The sequence below is a fragment of the Lepisma saccharinum genome, chromosome 2 (assembly GCF_977018435.1).
Source record: "Lepisma saccharinum chromosome 2, izLepSacc3.1, whole genome shotgun sequence".
Taxonomy (NCBI): Eukaryota; Metazoa; Arthropoda; class Insecta; order Zygentoma; family Lepismatidae; genus Lepisma; species Lepisma saccharinum.
The window spans coordinates 4,734,600-4,756,893 of NC_139230.1; the positions used below are offsets into that span (position 1 = coordinate 4,734,600).

Below are 22,294 nucleotides of genomic sequence, written 5' to 3' on the forward strand. Positions count from 1 at the left end.
TCTGAATGACTGCTTTCTTTCCTCAACTCTCAATCATCATTCAATGAGCCCTCAGAAAAATGCTACAATATACTACATAACACAGCCAACCACAGGTTGTACCCAATATATTTATAACACACCATTCGTTGGCTTGACAGTTATTATTACATGTACGTTTCTTAACAGAAACTAATTCTGCCGGAAAACAACATTTTAGTTGAATATCCAATTCTTGGCACACATGCAAAGGGTTAGGATTCGATGTATTGTAAAGGTAATTACATGTCAGTGTTTTGCAAAAAATAATTATATATTTTGAATTCAGTGTGCCTTCAACACAAATATTGCTTAAGTATATTTTACTTGTGGTTTCAAACTTACCATGTTTGCGTGAATTTGCCCACCCTCACCAACATCCCTTTCGACCCAGACTTCGCAATGGAGGAAAGGCCAGGTGCAGTGTGGGTAAGTCATACACGGTTATAACATTTCGTTTTCTTTTAAATATACATCGCAATTGCCTTTGATTTCACACAATAATAATATTTTCCTCTTACATATCTTGGTTCGTTTATGCAAAGAAGGCACAAATCTACCCAAATCACGCCCGCTCCAATAAAGGCGATTTTATTATTATTATTATTATTATTATTATTATTACGCTTAACCTGTGATCTACGTCACTGGCGGACTGTGAGCAATTTGAGAAATAGAAAATAACCACTGTATTTGGGAGTAGCACGTGGGCAACTGCTTTCCCTGACTCATGTTTGTTCCGGCATAACTCTCGAACGCCTGGAGCAATTTCAACCAAACTTGCTGCACATATGACTTACAATCTTGAAATAAATACTGTGAGGGTAAGACACTCCTGGCCTCCCTAAGGTTGGAGGTGGAAAGTAGGTGACATGTATAAACGACCAATATTAGTAAAGAATCCATAGTTTTCGGGGTCGCTAAGTTGAATGGTGACACTCCCAATCAGGGGCGGCGCCAGAAATTTTTCATCGGGTGGGCAGAAGCTGTATATTGATTGATTAGGGTGGGCAGGTATCAATGTAAGACCATATATATATATGTATGACATATATCGTTTGCATATGTATCCCCTTCTCTCTTACACTCCCGATTTCCCTACACTTCTTTTTCCTTTACTTTTCATCTTTTCTTTTTACTCTTTAATGCCTTCTTATATCTCTCTGCTTGTTACCTCTTTCTCCTTTTCACTTTCTCTCGTTCCATTCTTCAACTGTTTCTCTTAAGTGGCACACACACATGTTGGGGTTAATGATCACTTTTCTTGGCTTACAGGGTTATTGCAACTGACAAATGTATCTGAATGTATGTTTGCAGTAACGGCGATCGGGTGCCAAAACTTGAGGGCAAGGACAGTTTACTTTTTTGGTAAAATAAGTCTTAGCATTAAGAGGCCATAGTGCGGATGCAACAAGTGGCAAAATGTGGCGTGGGGGAACTTTCACACCTTGTTCCTCCTAATCGCCGCCACTGGATATTTGGATTAAAATTAATGTCTTATTGGGAATGTACTTGTACACACACGCGCGCGCGGAAAAAAATTCTTTCTTCATTCTGCATAAAGTATCCCAAGGCTTATGAAAGGCTATTTTGACAAAACATCGCCAAAAAAGTAATAATCAAATAACATTAAAAATCTCTTAACAATTGAAGAGATTATTTGCTAAGTTGCTATTCGTTTTCTGAAGTTAGTCTTCGTTACTCATACGGGAGAAGTAACACACGTATCGTTAGATGAAAACATGGACATGAGGTAACAAATAGTTTACATTTTGTAGAACGTGATTTTGGACGTGAATGCATCGAAATTGATCACCATACCCGGTATTTTATCTCTTTTTCACAGATGACTTGGGTTGTATGGCGCGGCCTCTCCGAAAGCGCTCAAATGTCAACCTCTATCCTGCCCAGCATACCCCGGAAGCTTTAATCTTGCAGGTGAACGAATCTCTGGCGCCTGGAACCACAGTCAAAATAATAATTTGTGGTGGGTTGTATTTTCAGTGTCTGCGTGCATTTGTTTTCGTCCTTCGTCACTTTCACCTAATCACCATTGAACCTCTTCGTCGCCATTAGCCAAATTAGCAGAAAAGTGACTTCACATCGAACAAATCAGTCGAATCAGCAACAACTTACTCTTTCAAAAGTGGAGTTTCATTAGTTCATACCCTTCGAAAGTTGAGGTGGTAGTTTCAATTTCACATTGTTTCATTCTTGGATCAAGCCAGCTAACTCCGTGAACAATAACGTTGTTTTCCGAAAGTCTCAAATTTTTGTCTCTGCCAACACACCCTCTTAATATCACACATCTTCTGTGGTGATAAAATGACACGTTTCCTGTGAGTTCTTTCTGTATATTTCTTTCTCGAATGGCATAATGTTGTCGCCTTATAATGAAGAGGTTCTGGCTTCTATTAACCCCTACCCTGTGGGAAGCACAATGTACACTGGTTCGGACTCCACTTTAAACTGTAGGTTTAGTCACGATTAGCCTATCTGAGCATAAAAGTGGATTTAAATACAAAGAAACAAAATTTTCTAATGGATACTTCGTGACACCTTTTTTCTTTACTTCATCTGCATGCATCTACATATTTTGTTAACCTTTTCTGCTAAACCTCTGATACTTTTAAAGTTTAAACCATTCTCATCGTGATTGATTAGTTCTCTGACGCCCTCAAAACAAAGCTTTCCTACCAACCCCTTTCTTCTTCTAATTCTACGTAAGTTAATCACAAGAAAAATCGCATCAATACGTAACTGATAGGCTATTATTAATTCAATAATTCTGTAGGTTTTTCCAAACCCACATAACTGTTACATCAAAACTTATACACCTCGGTATTGTAGTGATTATTGTGATTACTTCTTATTAGTACAAATACGAATACAAAGATGTTGTTTGTATACCACTAGATATTTGAAGATGACATGTATGTAAAATTGTAATGAAATAAAGAAAGAGACACTTCTGGAATTTCAATGTAGATCTAATTAAAAAGTCGATATAATTTATTGTGCTGCTGCAGGAAGCAACGCTAAGATGGGGTTTTTATTTGTTCATTTAGAGATTATTTTAATCATGCGCAGGCCGGGATTTATATATGTGAAGACCCGGATCATACAATACCAAGAACCCACCCCAATCCCCTCCACAGTTTCAGTTATAACTTCTCGCTAACCTACATGAGGTGGTTAGTTATACGTATTTCTACATTTCTTCATCACATCCGAAGTACTTCCTTCTTTTCATTATACAGTACTTTTCCAAGCAGTTTCCCCCGGTGAAGGCCCAGAGCTGCAACCCTCGAGGTCACCCTAAATCCTGATCTCATCTTGACCATACCCTGCATAATTTTGCATCTCCTAAGCCTACTAGCTGCTTCTAATCATAGAAGTATTCAATTGATGACAGTTTATTTTGTTTCAAGTTCTGTAGTAATTCTTTTTGCTTTCTAATGACAAAGTTAAGACAGCTTTTTATGGGATGATGATATGTGAACATTTCTAGTATAGATAATATTCATGAGTAAAATATACATGTAATGAATACCAGAATATGCTTATTTATTGAAAAATTCACATATCCCCAAGTGTATGTACTTAGTGAATTTGAGCCCGACCCTGTGGCCGAGTGGTTAGCACATCGCGCTGCGACGCCAAGGGTCCCGGGTTCGAATCCCTTTCGGGCTTGGTTGTTTGTGAATGTCCATTCATCAATTTCATCATTTCATCACTCATCCCCATCTTTGCAAATTAGCCAAGAGGCACAAAACGCGAAGTAAAATAAACTAAATCAACAACAATTAGTGAATTTGATTGGGTGGGCAATCGGGTGGGCACAGGATTTTTTGGGTGGGCGCTTGCCCACCCGTGCCCACCCCTGTCGCCGTCCCTGCTCCCAATGACGTTCGAATCTCAAGCTCATCACCTATCAGCATGGGGGGGGGGGGGGCGGAGAGGGGGTGAAAAATAAAATGTCAAAAATGACCTACATTAGTGTCGAATCCATAGTTTTCGGAGGCGCTAAGCTAATTGGTGACATTCACGATCTCCTGGTATTTGCTGTAAAAATGGGAAGGTGAAACTTTGAGTTAAATTAATATTATAGTGAATTTGTAAAAGATTTTACTTTATAATTTGTATACTGTACTTATACTTTTAAATACCTGTAAAATAGAATTAGTTACATTTTACATATACTGTAGTTAGAATTCATTATTTTCCTGTCTAATAGAAGATTGGGATAAATAAATACCCTGGCAACGCCGGGTAATCAGCTAGTATATTATAAAAACCGCTGTTCTTCCGGCACGTGACAACTCAGAAAGATCATTTTATTTTTGACAAATCTACGGCAGGTACTGTATTAAAATAGGTATAATGTTATTATTCTCCCTCAACAAAAGTGCTGAACTCCCAAAGAAAAGGGTCCACTAATACAATTTTCCCTTAGAAAATTGACTTGTCACTTACTTTGTGGTAAAATGTTCCCCATCTCCATATACAGTAATTATTTTTCTCTTGTGGGCTCTGAGAACCAGTTCCTTGGGAGTATCAGCACAGTGTGGTATCTGTGGAATATTTTCTGCTATGTAAATTATAAGGTTCTCTTTGTGAAGTTGGTTATAAACATAATTAGAACAATTGTTAAGAAAACATTACCATCGGGAGTATTACAATTTAATAAAGCAGTAGGCCTATCACTTTTTGCATTACTTATTTTCAATGTCTCTGTTCAAAATACAAGTTTACCTTGAGGGCTTCCCCGATGGCGTATTGGTAACGTCGTCGCCTCGTAATCAAGGGGCCCTAGGCTCGATACCCGTTGGAGTCCCAATTAGCCTTTCTTTCCATAAAGTGGACTTAATAACAAACTCAAAGAAACGAATCTACGAATTCCTAAAGAAACAAATATTTTCTGAGACTAGATTTATTCATCAATCTAATCAATCTAATCCACGTTTGTAAAACGAAATTCCAACACCTTACCACAAATGAATTTTGACTTTGACCTCAACAATCTCTCCAGAAAGACGATTGGTCGACTAACACCAATTTAATGAGGAGTAGAAGCGGTTAGTATCCTCATTCTCTATCAAGAGGATAGCTAGATACAAGTTAACGGCTAATAATGAAAATAAACTGTGTAATCGCTTTCATCTTCCATGTCCTCATAACTAACCCATCTCAGTTACTCGCCAGTGACCCCCTAGATTCTCATATTGAACCTTGGCTTTTTTTTCAGGCGCTCTGCTAATGAAATTCCTGGTTCCCATTAAGGCTCTGGACGCGATGATTGAACGACTGTGCAATGTGCCTTCGCCGGGTATCGAACCTGGACCACTACGCCATCGGGGAGACCCTTGAAAATTGGTGTCGACATGCACTGTAGTAAAACCTGTTGGATGGATACATGCGTACATCACACCACAAAGAACCGTATATTCAAGCGAAAACAGCACAGGGTATATTTGACCCTAATAAACTCACTTAGTAATGGTCAAATTACATAAGTAAATATAAACTAAACAAAAATAGAACATATAAGCATTGTAGCATAATATGCTAACGAGAAAGGTTATCTCGAGGGTATACGGTACGGCGTACACGACTGTATACCCTCGAACTACAGCCTTGTCTTTATTAGACCACAACTATGTAAATTTCAGATCATTCCAGCCAGTCACATACCATCAAACTGAAGCACTGTGTTTTTTTTTTTACCTTCATGTATAAAATTCTGCAGACGCCAATAAGACAACATGACCAATAATAAGGCGACTAAGTGATCCTAACTTCCTTTACATATGCCTACACCCACGCATAAACATTCAAAAAGGTTTACTGGTTTAACTAAGATACCACGTAAAATATCAATTGAGAGATTTGTAGTTCTTCGTGTGTTGGAGATAATAATAATATTAAAGAAAAACAGATCAGATCATAACGATGGTGGTGCATTTCTGTTTATTTTACCCATAAGAAAAGTGCAATTATAGTTAATCATAAGCATAGAGTGAGGAAGTCGCTGAGGAAAAAAATATAAACTTGTACGCTTGTTTTACAAGAGTCAGCTTAAAAATTACGTTCTAGAATCTAGATGCAGATTCTATAAAAATAGTATAATTCTATATTCATTCATATGTATAATTCTTTGATATAAGACAATAGTGGTGCAATGAACCGTTTGCGTTTAGATAACTACATAGTGGCGGCGATTAGGGGGTCGTGGGGGCATTTGCCACTTTTTTCTCGCACTATGCTAAACCTTACGTACCAAGGGAAAGTAAACTGCCCTTGCCCCCTAGTTTTGGCATCTTGCTCCCCTCCCCAGTTTTGGAACCCAATCTCCGCCGCTGTTCTACACAAATATAACACAATTTGTTATATTTTATTTAAATCAAAATTAACGATTAAATTTTTGATTTGTTGTTTTAAGTCCACTTTATGCACAGTAAGGCTAATCGGGACTGGACCTACAGTTTAAAGTGGGATCCGAACCACTTGTGCCTCCACCGGGTATCGAACCCGGGACCCCTTGATTACAAGGCGAAGACTTAACGATTAAATATTTCAACGTATAGTAATAAATTAAATATTTCAACGTATAGTAATAAATTAACATTACATACATACGTATATATATATATATATATATATATATATATATATCTCAAATAAACATAATGTAGTCTGTATTGGATATATCCTGTTGATAATCCTTAATAATTGAAGGAAGCTATACTTACGTCGCTAGTTTGTAGAAAATTTGGCTTGTAGTTACCAAATGTAGCCTGAACATAAATATATTGACATGTGAATTATTTCAGCAAGAATAGTACTCACCTAAATATATAATCCTTTTTCGATACAACTTGAGAAAGTCTCACCAAGTTACATGACTGATACAACTAAAAGAGTTCTTCGTGTGCTCGCTCGCCCTCATGAGACCTGTGCACACGTGACAGCTTTTAATTAGAGACATTAGAAGCCCAAGGAGAGGTAAACACTTATGCTGGGGGAACCTGGGTCGAGATTTTTATTTCGTGTTGTGCGGAAAAACAACAACCACCATAGGTATAGACTGAAAGTTAAAAGAAAATAGAGTGAAACAAAGTGTTATTGCACTGTTGCTTTCATAAATATTTGAGATCTTCCATTGCTGAACAGATATCGTAAACTAATCGAGTATACATCGCATCAAGTAATGGTTACCGTAAATTTGTAACATACCTAGGTAGAAAGGTTGTACAATTTTTGCATTAACACAGAAACATTTGCTAGTTTACAAAACAGTAAGACGGCCCCCATGGAGGAGTGGTTAACACGTCGCGTTACGACGCCAGGGGTCCCGGGTTCGAATCATGACATGGATGTTTGTGAGTGTCCATTTATCAATGTCATCATGTCATCACTCATCGCCATCTTCGCAAATTAGCCAAAAGTGGCACAAAAAGCGAAGTATAGTAAAGCAAGTCAATCAGTCAAATAAAAACAAAACAGTAAAATTTTAAAATTCTCTGCTCTCTATCTCAAATAATAAAAGAGATACATATTGTGTATCAAACTTCACTACACTTGTGATTTTCTTTTACAAGAAACTATGAGGGCATATTTCAACGAAGCAATTTCTGAAAATCTAAAAAACTTCACTTGTTTCAAAAATCAAACCTCTTCTCAAATTTTCTGAACTACTCTTGTTGTTTTGGAATAATATTTACGTTAATTTATGCGCAGAGGCTGATTGGGAGACAAAGACATAAAAGCACCACACACACGCACACATATACATGGTGTCCTAAAACAACTTCAACAACAGTTGTGTGCTAGCATATATCATAAAACAAGTAACTTTTCCTCAGAATCATTACATCGACAGCGCTTAGTTTCTGTAATATAAACGCTCCTGTATGTAACACAACACAGGAAACAATCGCTCTGAGGTAACTTGGAGGTTCGCCGGGCTGGGTTGCCACAAGCTTCTCTTGCTAAGAGTTGGTGTTTAAGTCCGCTTTATGCACAGTAAGGCAAATCGGGACTGAACCTACAGTTTATAGTGGTATCCGAACCAGTATGTGCCTCCACCGGGGATCGAATCCGGGATCTTTTTAAGAGAGACAACTTGAAAACAACAACTTGGGATTCTTACATGAGCAAAATACAGAACGATAATGATGCTTGTGATGCTGTTAAAAGTATTTAAAAACTCACCAAGACAAAGAATTTCCAATAAATGCGGACTGAAATACGTGACTGTTTCTTCATTCTAAAATGCCCCCCATCGTGTTTCGAGTGTCATTCAATATCAATAATCGCAAGAGGCACGTGCGACAGATGTTGACGAAATCGACGAACGGACAAATGCAAACATAATGTGTTCGCCACCTCGTTCGAAGGTGCAGACTGTAATGTTATAACAATTTATTTATTAGAAAGAATACGTAGGTATAATAGTGCAATTGCTAATCGAGTCCGTCACATAATAAGGAGACAAACCCCTTACAGAAAAGAAAATAACGATAAGGGTTCTTGCAATAAAATGTAAAATGTCACAAATTAAAATACAGGATTCAATTTCTTATTAAGCACTGCAACCAAATAATCCCTACTTATATTAAGCGCTGAACTGTATAGGGCGCACAAAATGCATAATGACAAAAAACAACGCAGAGAAATAATCTTGAGCCACCCTGGTGATCGAGTACGCTTAGTGATCGACACACGATCTCGCTGTCGAAGGTTCCGGATACGAATTCCGGCCTGGACAAAGGTGTCCCTACGTCATGTGTGCATGTGTAACTAAGACAAATTAAAGGTCTTATAAAAATGTGAGTGTCACTCCAGGTTCATAGGACTCAGCAAGCAGCGTCCAAAATACATTGAGCACCTATAGAACAGATAAAAGGACAGAGAAAAGAGTGGCACTGTGGTCTACGGAACGAATCTCCTACCCAGTGAAATTTTTTCCAGAGACGTGAAGAAGCCGTTGATATTCGAAACAAAGTTAAAGTGATATTATTCGATCCAATGTCTATTATGCATCTAAGCTCTAAGGCAGCACAAAAAGTCATGAGCGTGAGATTTGGAGCGTGGGCTGGTTATTAAGGAAAGTGATCCAAGTGCCAACGATCGACGGAACAAATCCTCTGCAGGGTTAATTTTCTTCAGAAATCTGCAAAAGCTGTTGGTGTTTGGAAAAAAATTATAGCTATATTATTTCGATTCACAGTTCACTGTGCAGCTCAAGTAGCAGTAACTGAAATAGCAGAAAAAGTCAAGAGCAAAGCTAGTGGCAGGGAGGTATGGTGTATAAGGCAGCAGATGTAAGTGCGAGAGGTCGATGGAACTAATCTCCTCCTTGGTGAATGCCTTTTCAGTGGACAGCAGCAGCAGCGGCCGTTGATGTTCGGAACAAATTTAGAATGTGGTTGCGCAACTAAAGTAGCAGAAAATTCAAGAGCAATGTTCTTCTAATTGCGATGAGTAGAAATGGATTTGATGATACTCTACGATAACTTTTTCACATCCATACATTTGCTAGTAGTGCTGATTACAGTGTGCGAATTAACGAGGGGATGCCGGGGATTTACCCTTCACAAAAAAAAAATTATCCCCGGCAAAAGATAATTATCTTTATCCCTGCCCGGGGATGTTTTTATCCCCCTCAAAGAGAATGGAATTGAAAGCATATGTAGTGTACTATGTCTTAACTATGTAACAAACACAATTGAAAAATCATTCATGTCCATAAATGGTTCAGTCATCAAAGATTTCCCTGTCGGAAAGTATGCAGCCTTGTGGATTAAGGAAGGACACCATTCTACAACTGAGAAACACTCACCGATCGTAGATAACAGAAGGCTGTTTTCCACTTAAGTTTTGATGGCATAGTGCTGATATTTTTAGGTTAGACGAACGTTAAATTTGAAATTGAAAATATTTTAGAAATTTGGTCAAGTTTTCGGTGTTACTAGTTTGATAGCTATTTTTGTGCATGAGTTTGGGTTTTGTTAGAAATACAGTAAGTGTTTCTAAATTACGTGTCAATGATATTATAAGATTTGATGACCTAGGTTAGAACCACTGTTCTAAAGAATTTGGAACTACAAGTTATTAGTTTAGTTTACTGACTAGTAACATGTATCGAAATGTGCATGCCCGAAAAAACCTGCCTCCGAAAAATGAAATCACAAATCCGCCACTAAGTGCGCCCCCCCCCCCCTTCCCAAGCAAGAAGCTTAATTCGCAGAGTGGTGCTGAAAGAACAAACTGTTTGGTGTACAGAAAGGATCAGATCAAAACAAGTAAGAATTTGTCACCTAAGGCTGCAGAAGATTGGGGAATGTGGAATGTTTTATGTTCTATTGAAAAGGAACATGAGTGTTAAAACTATTATTTCTATTCAGAATCCATTGCGCATCTAACGTAGCAGAAAAAGCCCAAAGTAAAGCTGGTGGGTGTTCTGGTGGTTAAGGCAACTAATCCAAGTGCGAGAGGTCTAAGGAACGAATCTCCTCCATATTGCATCCTCTTTGATAAACTTGCAACGGCCTTGATGCTCGGGAAAAAGTTAAAGCTTTATTATTTCTATTCTAAGTCCATTGCGCATCTAAAGCGACAAAAAAAGTATAAGACTAAAGATGGTGGCAGCATGGTCTGGTCGTAAAGGTACCTGATCCAAGCACCAGAGGTGGAAGGAGTGAATCTCCTCCATGGTTACTAGTTGTTCACAGACCACCACAAGTCGTTGATGTTCGGACCAAAGTTAAGATACGAAGCCGTTTATTTGAGAAATTGAAAGTGATTTGCAAGGGAAACGAGAAAGATAACTTCGGAGCCGTTCAAGAGGATAAAACATTCCCTTTCCTTTCCATTCAAGCAATAACTTCTTATGCTTCGTAGTTTCCCATTCGATCCACTTCCTGATCAATACCTCTGGGAGAGAGGCAGGAGATATTGTTTTTCCTTACGAAGGTCAAGACTTTATGAAGGAGAAAGAGGAAAGAATTGCTGATTTTTATTGACGCGAAATAAGCATGGATACGCTTGAGCGATCCCTTTTACTGTGGTGAGGAGCTTCCTTGGAGATCTTCTGATAGATCATTTCCTTTTAGAAGTAGAAGAAAGTGAGATGACAGTGGCGTTATTAGATTTGACCATAATTGCAAATATTTAAATTAGGAATCCTTTTGGAAATTAAAATAACCAGACTTTTACTTCTTCATTGACTAATAAAGCCAAGTGAAAGTTAAGGGCACCGGCACCGAATTTCTTCTTATCATTCGCTTCTTGATAATGATTGTTCTATGTTTTGGGTGTGCACCAGTACAATGAAAATGGACGTATGTACAGCACGAAATAACAAGGCGTTATTATGCATACACAGAATAGCAAGAACACACATAGCAACACGGACCTCCCCGCTGGCGTAGTGGTAACGTCGTCGCTTTGTAATCATGGAGTCCCAGGTTCGATACCTGGTGGAGGCACATTACATAGCACATTACATCCCACTTTAAACTGTAGGTCCAGTCCTGATTAGCCAATCTGTGCATAAAGTGGACTTAAGACATAAATTCAACTCAAACACATATCAACGCATTGAACAACTAGCAGTGGTGCAGAATGATCTCTGATTGTAGAGTACAAAGTCCAATCCCTCCACACACACACATACATGTGTGAACACACACACTTCGAAAATAATTTCCGACAAGGAAAAGGAAACTTCCTCACCACTGAGATTTATATGTATTCATAGTTATTTTTGTTGTTGTCTCACATTAGTACCAACCAGGCAAAGTGGTAAAGTGATAATCGTGCTGAGCTACTAGCATGTAAAAAGAATGTGTACAAAATTGTATTTTGGAAATGAAAGTGTCTTCGACTTTGTTGCTAATATAAATGCACAATTTGAATCAACTTCTGTTAGGTCGATCATAAATAGTTTATGAAATATATCTAAATGTGTGAAGTTTCTCCCCTCTATTGTGTTCGATTCGAAGATTAAATTCACTTAAAGAAATGACTAAAAATAATTAAGAAAACTATTTTAACAATACATGTCACTCCCTCTCTCTCTCTCTCTGTGTGTGTGTGGGGAGGGGTGCGTACGTGTGCAAACGTATATAATACATATGCATTAGTGAAAATGCATATCAAAATGATTTATTAAACCAACACACAGATTAGTACAAATACATTTCATGTTAAAACGTAGTACATGTTTGGAGTAATTCCTATTATTAATCAATTGAACATCATCGTTACAGACTAAGTATTATCCTAACTTCGTTTAGTTTACAATATATTAAAACACTGAGAAATCCGGACTCCAAGAAACTTCACTTGTTATCAGCTACACTTAAAATACTTAAATATCTACATTCCTTTTGGATACTTTTACAGACATGCAATAAATAATTTTAAAAGAAGGACAGAAAATTGAGAACAAATCTGATTTTATGCATTCGATTTTGCAAATTGAAGACTAAAATTGATAAACGCTGTAAGTGCCACAATAATTCAAACACCGTTTTCCACTTTAAACTGTGAAATGTGCCATGCTTTATAATGTGGTAAACGTGAAATGTGGCAGGTAGCCCTCTAAGTAGTTCAAAGGGCGTGTAAAGAGGTCACTAGCGTGCTCGTTCTTACGGGCTGATGTGCTGAACGATGCGATTTTCCAACACTTTCGCTTTTGGCACTTACAACGTTTACCACTTTTAGTCCTCAATTGATAAATGTACAGAGGTATATGAAAGTACAATGCTTAAACTACATGGACAAGTAGTTAGTCGGAGCAGAGCTTTCACTTAGCCAATTACAATTGAACCCCACCAAGAATCGAACCTAGCATGTGTTGATTTCGGAACTTTCTACGCAAAAACTTAGACAATGAGGGTGGGCTCCTTGCATAATGTTAGTAATTATGGTTTTAGTTTTCATCATCCGGTGTCACGACTGCTAATAAGCAAGTAGGCGACCGGCGAGGATATGGTATCCTGCGTTCGTTCCTCGACAGGAACTGAAAGCAACTAGGCGTGTCTTGTCTTTAGGTAAGAAATGTTTTGTTGGCGACCAGTCGAGGAACTAACCGACATAAAAAAAGACTTCTTCACGCTATTTTCACACTTGGAACTGTCGCCACGAAGCAAGTGATGAGACTACTACAATCCACCCTCGCTTTAAAAAAATGACATCACAATTAATTACTAGTCAATTAGTCGTCGAATTACAATGTTAGTAATGATATTTCGGGGTATATTGCATATTATCCGTTTAGATACATATTTTTACATAAAATGCGCTGTTTGCGCCAATTCTGTTGTTTTCATTGAGTAATGCAGATACATTTAAAATTGGTGGGACATTGTATACCAGGTGGCGCAAAACCCAGTTTACCAATACACAAATTCAAGTTTATACACAAAATTCAAGTATACATACAAAATACAAGTAGATACACAAAATTCCAGTTTCAGTGGTTTTGTTCAAAGTGTCCTCCATTGTTTGCAATACATTGTGTGCAACGATCAACAACAGAATTGCAAATACGATGCAGTTGTATCATTGTTGATGACATAAACGCATTGATAATTGAGTCCTTCAGTGCATCCAAATCTGCAGGTGATGATGAGTATACCATAAATCGCCCACAAAGCAAAATCGCATGGCGTCAAATCACAAGAACGCGCAGGCCAATCAATGGTACCATGGCACCCAATCTTCAAATGTGTCATAACCACACTACAACAAGCCAGACTCAACTGTCCACGAAGGAATAACGAGTGCACTGTTGCCAGTATCACAGGACAATGTTACCAACCGTATACCTAAAAAAAATATTACTTAGCGCATATACACTATCGTAATACAGAGGCTCTGTCCGAAAGGTACAAAGTACATATGAAGTCTCTGTCACAAATAACGAACGTGTGCAATGCTGATGGCCCTCGGGTATCGAAGTCTGGTCGAAGGTAGGGGGTTAAAAGTCAATTTATTGCAAAATGGCCATGAATTTTTATTTTAAAAAAAGGGGGCGGGGGAGTCGGAGTTGACTTGTCTGTCGTCGAAGTGACCCGAAAAAAGAGAGGGGTGTTGGGGAAACTGGGAAACGTAAACGACGATAATACTTCCGTTGAAAATGGCGCCGATCGATGTAGTTGTGTCTAGTTCAGCTCCCGCTAAAAGTAGAATTATTTCAGATATTAGGTGTGCCAAGTGTTGTAAAACAGTGAGGAATGGTATAATTTGTGATAACTGTGATAAATGGAACCATTTTCGATGTGTCGGAGTGGACGAAAATGATTTACCAGATGAAAATGTGGAGTGGAATTGTCCGCGTTGCTACACAGACGCCCAAACCGGCAAGATGGCGACCGATGACGCTAGTAAAAATAATGAAGCATCTCTAATGAAGATTATTGAAATATTGGAAAATGACTTACGAGTTCTGAAGATTGAAAATGAAGAGTTAAGGAAGAACACTACTTTTCAAGCGGAAAATGAAGGTAAGCTGACCACTCCAAAGCAAGTAAGTCCAAGACAATGGGAAACTGTCCGCTATAAAGCCAGAAAGAACAATCAAATTATTTTTAACAATAGGACGTTTCCGGTTCTAAAAAATACATTTGAGCCTCTATCAGGTTTGCCCACTGATATAGAGGAAGAAGAAAAAAGTGAACAACAATCTCTGAATGAAAAATACGGAGTACAGACTAAGAACAAAACTAGGCCTATGAACATTTGCATATATTCTGATAGTCAGGGAAGAGGTGTTTATTCCAATATCTTAAGAGATAGTAATCATAAAATTACAAGTATTGTAAAGCCCGGGGCAAAATTCTGTGATGCTACAGCCAAGGCATTAGTAAACAGCTCAGTTGACATTCCAGTTCTGTTAGCAGGAACAAACGATGTTGCCAGAAATGAAACCAAGGATCTTCTGTTTTCCCTAAGAAGTAAACTTCAGGAACTTCGAAGTGCCAGGCAAGTGTGTGTCTTCTCCGTGCCCCGACGACATGATCTGCCGCAGTGGTCCATCATCAATAGAGAAGTAGACAAAGCAAATAGTGAAATGTACAAGATATGTAACCGTTTTAGAAATGTTCTTTACATAGACATAAGTAATCTAGGAAATAGGTTTCATACTGCACATGGTCTGCATCTTAATAGGTTAGGTAAAAAATTTGTTAGTGATAAGATATTGGAATTAGCAAATAAGTGTGCTCCTTCTGAGCCTATCCCTCTAAGTTTCAATAATGATACTTTTTTAGATCATTAGGTAGGCCTATGCCTAATACTCCGAAAGATCATCAAAATAATTCAGAAGTCAGGCCGGTAGAAGTTATTAGTAGTCTTAGTAGTTTTAATAATAGGCCTATGTCTAATATCCTTGAAGATCATCCAATAAATACAAAAGTCAAACTTGCGGAAGTTGTTAGTAGTAGCTTTAATAATCAATACAAGCCTAATGAAATTGTAACTCTTCTCTGGAATATCCAAGGCTTCTCAAATAAATATACCATTGTTGAAGACTATGTCTCTACATTGAATGCCGATTTCTTATGTATAATTGAGCACTGGCTACGTCCCAGCGAAATTGATCTTTACGGTTTTAAGGGCTACAACTTGAGTAGTAGTTATTGTAGACCCACTAGAAAACATGGAGGATGTGCTATTTTCATCAAGAAAACCTTTTCTCACAGGCCTGTCCACAGTGTAAACAGCATGTCTATTGAAATGGTATTTGAGGTTACGGCATCTTTTCTTGTAGAAATAAACACTATCTTAGTTGCAGTATATAGGCCGAATGTTGAGTGTAAAGATTTTAAATTATTTATTGATAGAATGCACAACCTCTTAGAACATGTGTGTACATTTAATGCTAAGATTATTTTATGTGGAGATTTCAATATTGACTTTCGGTTAGTAAAGAATCTAGAAGGTGTTATGTTAAATAATCTATTTTCTTCGTTCAACTTAGCTATAACTACAACTGAGATTACTAGGCCCAAACTCGGAGGTGGAAGTTGCCTTGATAACATAGTTACTGTTATGGATGGGTTAATTAAAAGCTCAATTGTTAAAACTGTTGTATCTGATCATTGGGCAGTTTTACTTAAGTCTCAGGTTAATTTTCCTAAAGTCTCATCTAAAATTGATACCAAAAACTGCAAGTTAAGAGTGGGACTAATGAAAGAGGAAAATATTTTAAAATTTCACGATGAACTATCACTTGTTAACTGGAAAATTATGTATCGTTCTGTAAATAATATAAATGGCAAAGTAAAATTTTTAATGTCTGAAATGTCTGATTCAGCTGAAAGGGCATTTCCTCTAAAGTATGTTGTAGGCAAACTTACTAAACCCAAACCTACAAGGGTTAGAAGTAAAGAAATTGACAAACTCAAAGGAGAATGTGAACGTTTTTATGACTATTATATTAGTACTGGTTCAAATGGCATGAAGAATCTGTATATAAATAGTAAGAAGAAATTATATAGATTAGTTAGGGAAACTAGGATTAAGGTTAATGATAATTTTATAAACAACTCTAGTAATAAGTCAAAAGCAATGTGGGATATTGTAAAAAAAGAGAGTAATTCCATACATGTGACCAGAAAAGATTTTAATAACCAACTTAGCGCGTCTGAACTCAACAATTTTTTTATTAATAAAGTTGAAGAAATCCTGAACAAAGTTTCATCTTGCCCAAGTAAAAATGATTCAAGTTTTTATTTAAATGGATTATTAAAACCTACAACTACTTTTAATTTTCATCTTGTTGAAGTAAAAGACATTGAAAGAGCAATCATTAAAATGAGTAGTAGTAGATGTGAGGATATTTATAACTTAAGCTCTATCATATTGAAATATGGAGTAAATTTTATAAAGGAACCTTTAACTCACATTATAAACTCATGTATTATTGGGTGCGTTTTCCCTGAAGACTTCAAGCTTGTAAAAGTGATACCCATATTTAAAAAGGGTAATAAGTCTTTTCCTGATAGTTACAGACCTATTTCGTTGGTTCCAGTCATATCAAAAGTTTTTGAGATTGTCCTAAATAATCAGATTGTTGATTATTTTGAACAAAATAAGTTATTTAGTAACTCTCAATTTGGCTATAGAACTGGGCTAGGGACTGTTAAGGCTGCTGTCTCATTCTTGAAAAATTGTATATTAGGGTTAGACAGTAAGAAAGTTGTTAATGTGAAACTATATGATTTGTCCAAAGCATTCGATACTGTATCTCACTCTCTTCTGCTAAAAAAGTTAAGATTTTATGGTTTTGAGGATGGAGCGCTGTCACTTTTGCAATCATATTTAAGTGGGAGATCTCAGAGAGTAGTTTTTGAAGAAATGGAGTCAAACTTGTTACCTGTTAAATATGGAGTACCTCAAGGATCTATTCTGGGTCCTATTCTTTTTATTATTTACATAAATGATTTGCCATATAACATTTCAACACCCTTGGTCAGTAGTTACCTATTTGCTGATGATATCAATATCTGTTTGAACTCTGATTCTAATAATCTTTTAAGGTCCTCATTAAAATCTACTTCCGATATTGTACAGGACTGGTGTACTGCTAACTTGCTTTGTATAAACACTGATAAGATCCAAAACTTGGAACTTACATATTATAGTAATAATCATAATACAGGGCATGAAAAGAATTCTGTCACCTTTTTGGGATTCTTAATAGATCATCATTTGGAATGGGAGGATCATATCAGTAGAGTTGAATCCAGGGTTAGCAAAGGGGTTTATTTAATCCGTAGGTTAAGATTGTGTGTAAGCTTGAAGGTTCTAAAAACTGTTTATTATGCACAGATACACAGTCACTTAAGCTATGGTACCTTACTTTGGGGTCATCAGCCTTCAATAAAAAGGTTATTAAAAATGCAAAAAATATGTGTAAGATTAATGTGTGGTCTTCCAAGCCGTGGCCACTGTAAGTTAAGTTTTGTTAGACTAGGTATTATGACAGCTCCTGCTATCTTTGTATTCCAATGCCTACTCTATATAAAAGAGAACATTCACATTTATGAGGAGTTAGGGTGTTCACATGCCTATCAAACCAGAAATAGGGATTGTTTAGGATTGTTTAGATGTAATTACAAGAAGACACAAAAAACCTTCTACTACATGTCAGTTAAGTTTCACAATGCTCTCCCTCTGTCTTTAAGGCAACTGCCCTTTTTAGAATTCAAAAGAAAAGTACAAAAAATATTAACCGATAACTGTATATATAGGGTAGAAGAATTCTTTGAAATTAATTGTATTAGGTAAAATAGTTATGATTGTAAAACAATAATGTTAACAACTAAATTTATGTAAGTGGTGTTACGTTTCTAAAATGCTTTTTGGATGTTGTTTTTTTTTGTAAGATCTATAGATACTTTATTTGTACATTTCTGACGATTGTAATACATGTGATGTTCTCACATGTTTCTACAATAAAAAATATTATTATTATTATTATTATTATGGTCTTGACGGAAGTGACGTCACTTAGTACAGTTCGAAAGCGTCAAGTTCACGAGGTATCGAGACCACAGCGCAGAGCAAACGAAGTTGGAGGCTTGGTCACGTGACAAGTGGACTTGTTGTTCATTTGTTTGAAATCGCGGAGGTAGAAATTCAGCAAGTTGTTTGTTGCAGTTCTTCTAATGTGTGGAAATGCATGTATTAGAACATTTACAAATGCTATGTGATTTCTGTGGTAAAAAACAAGTGTTTAAAACGTGGAAAACCAACGTGTCCTCTGTTATATCTACTGATCGTATTTGGCGCTGCAGTCGAAGTGCAGTTCGAAAGATCTTCACTTCCAGTCCATGACTTCAAGACTGCACTGCGAGACCATTCTCGAAGTATGCTCGCTTCAATTACGGCCTTGCACCTTTCGGACACGGCCTATTATCAATGTGCTTTTTGGGTGAACTGACTTTTGCGCCACCCGATTTCACCAAAAAATTCGCTAAGTTTTATCTTATTGTGACAGGCCCATCACGTTACTTTTATTTAATCGTGTTTCAAGCCATGAAAATAACATTGCAAAAATCAAGACCCCGTCTGTACTTTGTTCTTCACTATTGCCATACATCTCTAATAATCGTTATTGATTCTGGGAACAATGACTACAGGTCAGCTTGAACCAACAGTTTAAAGTGGGTCCAAACCACTGTGCAAAGTGCCTACACCGGGTATCGAACGCGGGACCCCATGATTACGAATATACAAAGAAACGTAATTCATCTTATAATAAAAATCCAGCACTTTCCAAGTTTGTCACAGAAAAAACACACGAACAAAGAACGAAGCTTTCTTGTATGTTGTAAGGTCTTCGGTGTTGAGCAAGTGCGCAATAACGTTATGCCTTTCGTGTTCCACAGTTCTGTTGGATGGAAATTAAAAAGAACTTGTACACCGTGTAGTGTGTCCTTGAGACTTCCGTTTCTCTTTCCGGACAACCCTTCTTTGTTTGGTTTTTCTTCCATCCGCCATGCCTGATGCTTGGTGGGTTTTGCTTCGCAAATTAAGGTAGAGCACAAGAGGGAGACACTACTTGAAAATGGGGCGGAAGACTGTTTCTTTGCAGTTCGAGCAGTTATGTTAATGTAGTACTAACTGTACAATAGCTTCTTTAAATTACATGAAGCCTGAAACAGCGGGGCACAGACCGTAAGCTCTCTAATGCGAGTCTACCTAGAAACGTCACCGCCGTGAGCACGAGCTTGCTCGCTTTGAAATATGCGCTGAGGTCTACGCAGCCACTGGACATGCACCGATTGCTCACTTCCGAGCTTAATGGTCAATGCAGTAGCCATGTGGAATGACAATGCAAGTGAGCACACACGCTCATTTACCACTGTTTAATGGCTTGTAATAATGTTCAAGAAACGACGCACAACAACTCATTTTCATAAACAACGTAAAGTTGTTTTCAAACTTCCGATTCTCTTTCAGCATTTTTATCCCCTGCATCTGATTAATATTTATCAATTTCTAATTGTGATATTGCCGACCTCCGTGGCGGATAGGTTAGCACAGTGCGCTACGACGCCAAGGATTCCGGGCACGAATCCCGAATTGGGCAAGGGTGCTCTTTGTGAGTGTCCCTTCATCAGTTTCATCACATGAAACTCATCCTCACCTTGTGGACGCACAGAATGGTTCGGATCCCACTTGAAACTGTAGGTCCAGTCCAGATTAGCCTTACTGAGCACAAAGTTGACTTAAAACACCAACTCAATCAAGGAATCAATCATCCTCATCTTCACGGTTAGCCAAAAGTGGCAGAAAAGCGAAGTGAAATAAACCAAAACAATTGATTAAAGAGAATTTATCTCTTCGGGTTGAAAGATACGATGGAAGCATGACAAGTGCTGTATTCCGAATGAGTTTTATTTTTTTGTGTGTGTCCTTTATATTTAAGTCCACTTGTTGCAGCACAGTCCCGCACCGCGTCCGTGTGGTCTAAGGCGTCCGGCTACAGGACGAACGCTGGTTCGAGTCTCTTGGAGGAAAGAGTAACAACTTTTCTCCTGAGATTTCGGCCAGTGTATGGGATCGGTGGCCACCAATCATTGTAGGGAATTTGGGGAACTGCGAATGAGTACCGTAACCCGGTCATGGGGGTTCGTTGTGTTGACCACACGTCACCCCGTAATTGGTTGGATTATCGCCCACCTCTGCTGAGGCATGTGGGGGTTAGGCCAGCAGTCGGTAGGTAAGCCACTGTTGTGCCACGGGTTATTATAATTATGCACAGATTGGCTAATCGGGACTGGACCTACAGTTTAAAATGGGATTGGAACAACTATGTGCCTCCACCGAGTGTTTCGAAAGTCAGACCCTAACCATAATCAATCTGGGAATCCTCAAGAATGGTCTGTCTTAATCTCCAAGAAGCCGGAGATTTTTTTTCCTGTAGGCTATTAAGCCCTTCCAAAATAGCGCATCTGAACATTTCCTCTTTGTTTTGTAATTACAAAACTGTACATCACTTTCACACAGAATGAAACTTTCCCCCGCCCTTATCTTTCACATTGTTCTCCATCTTGAGCTACTTTACTGGTTGTATCTTTCTCGTAACCAGAACTTCTGGTTTCTGTTCCAGCCAAAAGGAAGTCTCACTTCATTATTTTGGCTTCTCATGGCTTTTGCACTATTAGCGAACACTGCCTTCAAAATAGGGATAGCGGAAGCTACAAGACACTCACTTACCCCCTCATAGCACAAGTGTGTGTGGGATTTTATTTCGGGGGGGCTTCATCCCATATGAGCACAGGCGTCGCCAGAAATATTTGTAGAGGGGGAAGGTCACTGATAAAACGTAATTAGTAGAAATAATAATGACAATAATAATTATTCCCAGGGTTATGATTGTCATTTTACAATAATAACTATTATACGTTATTAAATATAAACCAATTTTAATTCCAAATTTATTGATGTTATTATAATTGGTGTTGCTGTTATTATTATTATTATATAAATGGAGCGACTTTGCTACTCGATCCACCGTATGAGTGAATATCCAACACAAGTGTTGCCCATTATTTTTCTTACATTTTGTACAGTTAGTGTACTGAAATTCATAGTTATTGTCTTTTGTTATTAACTTTTACACATTCCATTAAAAACAGGCTTTAAAAGTTAGGGCCAAATTTTACACATAAAGTTTAGATTGTGTGACCTCTCGCATAGAAAACTATACATTTTGAGAGGTGTGGATCCATTTATTCTTTGGATTAAAAGGTAGATTATAAAACTATAACCTGGTTCCTCTGTTATACACTAAACTTTTTTCTATCTAATGTTTATTCCTGCTAAGGAGGTAAAGTTAATTACCACTATACACTATTTAAATAAGATATATGTAAGATTTTGGGGGGGCTTCAGCCCCTTTATAGCCGCGGTAACTTAGTCGTTAAGGCGTCTAACTTCCATGCGAGAGACCCGGATTCGATCCCCGTCGGGGGAGAACCGGGATTTTTTCCACCTGTTCAAGCGGTTCTGGCGGCTACCCAGCGTCGTATAAAGTGGGTACCTGGAGGAAACTCTGGGGAATAAAGTCGGCCAGGGGCGTGGTGCTGATCACATCAACCCCACCTTCGACCGTGATCAAGAAAGTGTGGAGCCCTAACTCCGCAACCCCAAATACGCCTTCATGGCGTGGTGCAATGCATAGGGGAGCACTTCAGCCCCTTTAGCCTTCCCCCTGGCTGGCTACGTGCCTGGTGTACGTGTGTTATGTGTG

At 38.0% G+C, this 22,294-nt stretch overlaps 1 protein-coding gene across 2 annotated transcripts in view; it reads right to left on the reverse strand.

Annotated features, from left to right (window-relative positions):
• The window catches only part of ATPsyngamma (ATP synthase, gamma subunit), a 28,048-nt gene extending 21,065 nt beyond the window's left edge, over nt 1-6,983 (reverse strand). The window contains exon 1 of one of the 2 annotated variants that reach the window (XM_083116965.1): nt 6,868-6,983. Coding sequence is in view for 1 of the 2 variants with exons in the window: in XM_083116964.1 (XP_082973090.1) it covers nt 364-398 (35 nt within the window). In the remaining variant the exon portion in view is untranslated. Of the gene's footprint in view, nt 1-363; nt 447-6,867 lie in introns of those variants that run through there. The other variant, XM_083116964.1, reaches the window with a different exon arrangement.
• Between the last annotated feature and the right edge of the window lie 15,311 nt (nt 6,984-22,294).